Source organism: Sitophilus oryzae, unplaced genomic scaffold (assembly GCF_002938485.1).
Source record: "Sitophilus oryzae breed Bouriz unplaced genomic scaffold, Soryzae_2.0 scaffold_1393_pilon_pilon, whole genome shotgun sequence".
Classification (NCBI taxonomy): domain Eukaryota; kingdom Metazoa; phylum Arthropoda; class Insecta; order Coleoptera; family Curculionidae; genus Sitophilus; species Sitophilus oryzae.
Genome location: NW_022146052.1, coordinates 2,458,258 through 2,463,973, shown reverse-complemented (window position 1 = coordinate 2,463,973; position 5,716 = coordinate 2,458,258). Strand labels below are relative to the sequence as shown.

Genomic DNA, 5,716 nt, shown 5'->3' with positions numbered 1-5,716 from the left:
AAACATTCATTGAACATAAATATAGGAAGCAGGAAGCTCTACCGTGGATCAAATGATTACCATAACACACGTTGTTGTAGATTGAACTATTTCTTCGTTGATAGTATTACTCAGAGATATTACTATTGCAATTAAAAACTTGTATTAAAACAGCGGACGTATTACTGACTACTTTATTGTTCCGCCATCTTCTTTCATCACTTTTGACAGACGACTCTCAATCTTAAGGTCGTCCCACACGTACAATAACTAAAGGTAACTTTACACATAAAAATAGGAAAACAGAAAACAATAAAAACACTGAATGACCACTAAACATGCCCCCGGCCTTGAAAGAGTCAGCTTTCAACCTCAATCGGCAATACACAAAACTTAGCAAAACTCCGTTTCACAGTTCCACTTGATGTCTTGATAGTAGCTACTCGAGCGATGCCGTCTGATCCTGGATGAAGTAAGACGATTCTACCGAGTTTCCATTGAAGTGGATGAGAGTGGTCATCTCTGAGAACAACAAGAGACCCAACTTGAAGTGCTGCTTGCTGAGTTTTCCATTTGGTGCGTAACTGAAGCTCGCTAAGAAACTCACGAGTCCAGCGGGACCAAAAATGTTGTTGGCACTGCTGCATCAGCTGGTATCTTGAAAGGCGTGACGTTGAAATGTCTCTAAGGTCTGGATCGGGAAGTGATGTTGCCGGTTGTCCGATAAGGAAATGAGAAGGGGTTAAAGCGGATAGGTCATTGGGGTCTGAGGACATGGGAGTGATTGGACGAGAGTTTAGGATTGCTTCAACCTCTGCCAATATAGTGCAATACTCTTCAAAAGTAAGTTTTACGCTACCGATTATTCGAGTCAAGTGTCTTTTAGCCGACTTAACACCGGCTTCCCAAATTCCTCCGAAGTGAGGTGAGAATGCGGGTATGAAGTGCCAATTTACGCCAATATTAGATATACTATCTTGTAAAGAATGTTCTTGCGATTTTAAAAATTGAGATAATTCTCGTAACTCTGAATTGGCTCCTACAAAATTTGTTCCGTTGTCGGAATAAACATTACTTGGCTTACCACGGCGTGCTACAAACCTCCGGAAGGCAGCAATGAAGGCATCCTTTGATAAGTCACTCACCAATTCTAAATGAGTGGCCTTGGTCACAAAGCACACAAATAGCGCAATATACGCTTTAGAAACCTTGGCTCCTCTTCCCTTTTTTGAACTCAAATATACTGGACCTGCGTAGTCTATGCCAGTATTATAAAAGGGTGGAGCAGGAGTAACACGCGCTTTTGGAAGATTACCCATGATTGGAGAAGGTTGCAGTGGTTTGCAGCGGTAGCATTTTATGCAGGAATGAACAATTTGTTTAGCCAAATTGCGACCAGCCAGTGGCCAATAACGTTGACGAATTGAATAAAGCAGTTGTTGTTGTCCAGCATGGAATAATCTTAGATGCTCGTGTCTAAAAAGCAATTTTGTAAGATGGTGCTTGGACGAAAGAAGTATTGGATGTTTGACATCAAAACTAAAATTTGATTGACTAAGACGTCCACCAACACGTAAAATACCCTCATCGTCTAGAAAAGGATTTAAAGAAAGAAGCTTAGATTGCCTTGGCAACGCATGACTCCTTTGCAACGTTTGAATTTCTTCTGCAAAATCATCCTTTTGAGATATCGTAATAAGGTATCTAAGAGTATCAGATAAATCCTTTGCCTTGAAAGGTTTAAATTGCTTGTCAGTGGGATTTCGACAATTGTATATGAATCTAAGACAATAAGCGACCACCCGTTGAAGTTTCATTAAGTTTGAAAATTTATTAATATTAATCCAATTTGAAGTTTGAAAAGCTGCGAGAATTATTTTTTGTTTCTTAACTTCTGGGAGTTCTCCTTCAAAAGTAGCTGCAGAATAGGGCCATTGATCTTTAGGTTGGCTAAGCCATTGTGGGCCATTCCACCACATAGTACAATCCAAAAGAGCCCTAGGCAAAATACCTCGGGAAAGAAAGTCTGCAGGATTGTCGGCGGTTCGAACATGATGCCATTGGTTAGGTTGTGTTAACCTTTGTATTTGAGCGACTCTGGTTTGAACAAAAACTTGCAAAGTACTTGGAGAAGTACGAATCCAGGCAAGAGAGACAGTGGAATCGCACCAAAGAAATATATCATCAAAAGTAAAAGTCATTGAATTTTTCACTCGATCAACTAGCTGTGCTAACAAGAGAGCACCGCACAGTTCTAATCTTGGAATTGTTAACGATTTTAGAGGACTAACCCTACTTTTAGCTGTCAAAAGCTTTACCTGAATCTCTCCGCTGGAAGATATACTACGAATGTATAGACATGCGCCATATGCTTGTAAAGAGGCATCGGCAAACCCGTGTAACTCCAACTTAACGATTGACGTATTTGAAACAAATCTGGGTATTTTTAAAATGTTAAGTACTGGTAGTTCTTGCCGTAATTGCCGCCATTGATTGTCTATAGTAGCTGGAAGAGACTCATCCCAGTCAAGCTTTAAGGACCAAAGTGATTGAAGAAGAATTTTTCCTAAAATGATACATGGGCCCAAGAGTCCCAAGGGATCAAAAATCTGAGCTATATCAGACATTATAGTACGCTTGGTAAACTTATTTAAACTGATAAAATCAGCAATAGTGTACATTAGCTGATCGTCTTCATAAGACCAATACAAACCTAGAATCTTGGTTCGTTGATCCTTGCCAATTTTAAGAATAGTAGAAGGATTTTGAATGTGCTGAAGAATTTTGGTACTATTAGTTGCCCATTTTTGAAGTTGAAAACAGCCTGAAGAAAGTATTTTTGAAATTTCGTCACATATTGTTAACGCCTCACTTTCTGAATTGCAACTTATCAACAAATCATCCATATAGAAATTGGATGCCACGAAATGAGATGATTGTGGGAATATTTTGGAATAATCTATGGTCAATTGCTTTAAACATCTTGTAGCTAACCAAGGAGCTGATGCAGTACCGTAAGTTACTGTTTGTAATTCGAAAGTTTTTAATTCCTCTGAAGAATCGAAACGCCATAGAATATTTTGGAGATGTTTTTGTGATCTATGAATCTCTATCTGCCGATACATTTTAACAATATCCGCACAGATGACAATAGGCCCCTGTCGGAATCTTAATAAAATGGAAAAAAGATTATCCTGAATGGTAGGACCAACTAGCTGCAAACTATTAAAAGAAATTCCATTATCAGTTTGTGCCGAGCCATCGAACACAACCCTAAGCTTAGTAGTTTGATTATTTTCGTTAACAACTGCATGATGTGGCAGAAAACCAGAATTAGAATGTTCGTCAATTTTAGATATTTCTCGCATATGACCAAGTTGAATATATTCGTTCATAAATGCTGCATATTCTTCCTTTAACTTTGGTTCACGATTCAATTTCTTCTCCAAAGAATAGAATCTTTTGGTAGCAATTTCACGAGAATCACCTAGAATAATAGGATCGCATTTTAAGGGAATATGAACAATAAATCTACCGTCGTCTTTTCGCTCGGTTGTTTTAGAAAATATGTCCTCGCAAAGCTGTTCATCTGAGGAGAATTTCACATTTGAACCAGGTGGAACAGTTTCTTCGACTTCCCAGAACCTTTTCAATAAAGAATAGATTTCGTCGTTTGAACTTGTACTAAAATTGCACATGGATTGCGCAGCAATAGGATCATTGTATAATTTTCCAGAGACTACCCATCCTAGAACAGTTTTTTGTAACGTAGGTAAATTAGGTCCTAAGCGGAACTGACCAATGCATAATAAATTGTAGAACCATTCAGCACCAATTAGAATATCAATCTTTGAAGAAACCGATAAACCAGGATCAGCTAACCTCAAATTGGAAGGAATATTTAAATTTGAAAGGTCGAATGACTGGAATGGTAAACCTTTATTAATTGTAGGTAGAAGTAAACATGAAATATCAGCTTTGAATGAGTTATGCATGGACACTACAGTAATATTGCATCGCTGTTTGATTTGAAAAGGAGTTTGAACGATACCCGAAACAGAAATACTTACTGGAAATGTCTTTAGACCTAATCTCTTACATGTATCTTCTGTAATAAAATTGGATTGGGACCCAGAATCTAATAAAACTCTGCATGTTTGAAAATATCCCTTTGAATTTTTAATTTGAACTAGTGCTGTAGATAATAGAATATTATCCGAAGCAATGCTTGAAGTTGCAGAAAATGCGTTATTTGATGAAGTTGTTGGACGCTCTGGTCTTGAATTTACTTGAAAGTCGTTATGAAGAATTGTATTATGCTTTTGAGTACATTTTTTGCAATGTCCTGCTAGGCAATTGTTGATCGTATGAAAACCGCGTAAACAATTTAAGCATAATTTTCGATTCTTAAGCTGATTAAGACGATCTTGAGTTGAAAGCTTTAAAAAATCATTGCAATTTTGTATATAATGATTTGAACCCTTGCAAAAAATGCATTCAGTTTTGAACTTTGTTGAAATTTGATATGAATGAGATTGTATCTTGACCTCTTTGGTCATTAAAACTGTTTCTAAGAAATCGGCTCTTGAACGTAAAAAATCTTTGAATGTTTTTAATGTCACCGTATCCGAATTGCCCTGAGTTGTCGCTGCTTTAACTTGCTCCCATGCTCGAAGTGTTGATTTGTCTAACTTATGACTTAATACAAAAACAAGAAGTGTGTCCCAGTGCTCAACCGGTTGATTTAAGTTTTTTAATGAGCACAAATGCTTAGAGAGGCTATCTAACATTTTTCTTAAGTCACTTGCTGACTCTTTAGATAATGTGGGCATTTCGAATATGGCTTTGACATGATTGTTTACCAGAACGCTATTGTTATTATACCTTTGAAGTAAAGAATTCCACGCTATCTGGTAATTGTCAGCCGAAAATTCTATAGAACGAATAACTTGCATGGCACCGCCGTCCAATGCTGCCCTCAGGTAGTGAAATTTTTGAATGTTTGTTATACTTGAATTTTCATTGATAAGTGAATCGAATGTATCTCGAAATTCTAACCAATTATCGTAACAACCTGTAAATTTCGGTAATTTTATTTCTGGTAATTTTACATTGAAATCATTTTTATTATTGTTACTTGAGCCTACATCAAAGTTACTTGAATTACTCGATTCGCTATGAGAATTTGGAATTACCTTGTCAAAGATGCTTAAGAATTCCTTGCACTCAACTAATAAACTAAAATAATTTTTCTCAAAAGTTTCTCTTTCCAACGTTTGTGTATCTAAATCATCTGAACTTATCTCTATCTCTGTTTGAACTATCTCGTATTCTTGTATTAATTTCTCATATTTTTCTAAACGTAACTTTAATTCAGCAATCTTAAACCTTTCACGATCGGTAGGCGAAGTATCTTGAAAGGATTCCTTTAGGGTTTTAAAATATTTTTCAAATAATGTATGTCGTTGTTTGAAAACTCTACGTTTCCCTAAAAGAACCCTTGTCTCCTCGTTTTGCATTTTGATATTAAAACCTATTAATAAGAACTTGGAGCAAACCTATCTTCCCGTTGAAAGAAAAGGATAATAAAGGTAAATAGGAACGGACTCACCGGCAATTTGCGTCGTCGTTTTACCAATCCCGGGCACGGCTCTCAAAACGTATTTTTTTTCTGCTTTCGTCGATGTGTCCTCCCCTTTTCCGATGCAGTTGGACCAGTCCACTCTTCGCACCGCTT

General features: G+C 37.1%; 1 protein-coding gene across 1 annotated transcript; it reads right to left on the bottom strand.

Annotated features, from left to right (window-relative positions):
- Positions 1 to 338: 338 nt before the first annotated feature.
- On the bottom strand, positions 339 to 5,498 carry LOC115875672. Its single transcript, XM_030891203.1, has 2 exons — positions 1,872 to 5,498; positions 339 to 1,709 (listed from the first exon to the last, which is right to left on the bottom strand). The coding sequence occupies exons 1-2, from the start codon at positions 5,496 to 5,498 to the stop codon at positions 339 to 341; spliced, it is 4,998 nt and encodes a 1,665-aa protein (XP_030747063.1).
- Positions 5,499 to 5,716: the final 218 nt, after the last annotated feature.

What these genes read in the sequence shown, in the direction of transcription:
- LOC115875672 (XM_030891203.1), bottom strand. Translation starts at nt 5,498, where the DNA reads ATGCAAAACGAGGAGACAAGGGTTCTTTTAGGGAAACGTAGAGTTTTC. An exon ending in TTGAAGGAGAACTCCCAGAA is followed by an intron (nt 1,710 to 1,871) that starts GTTAAGAAACAA and finishes AAACCTTTCAAG; the next exon opens with GCAAAGGATTTATCTGATAC.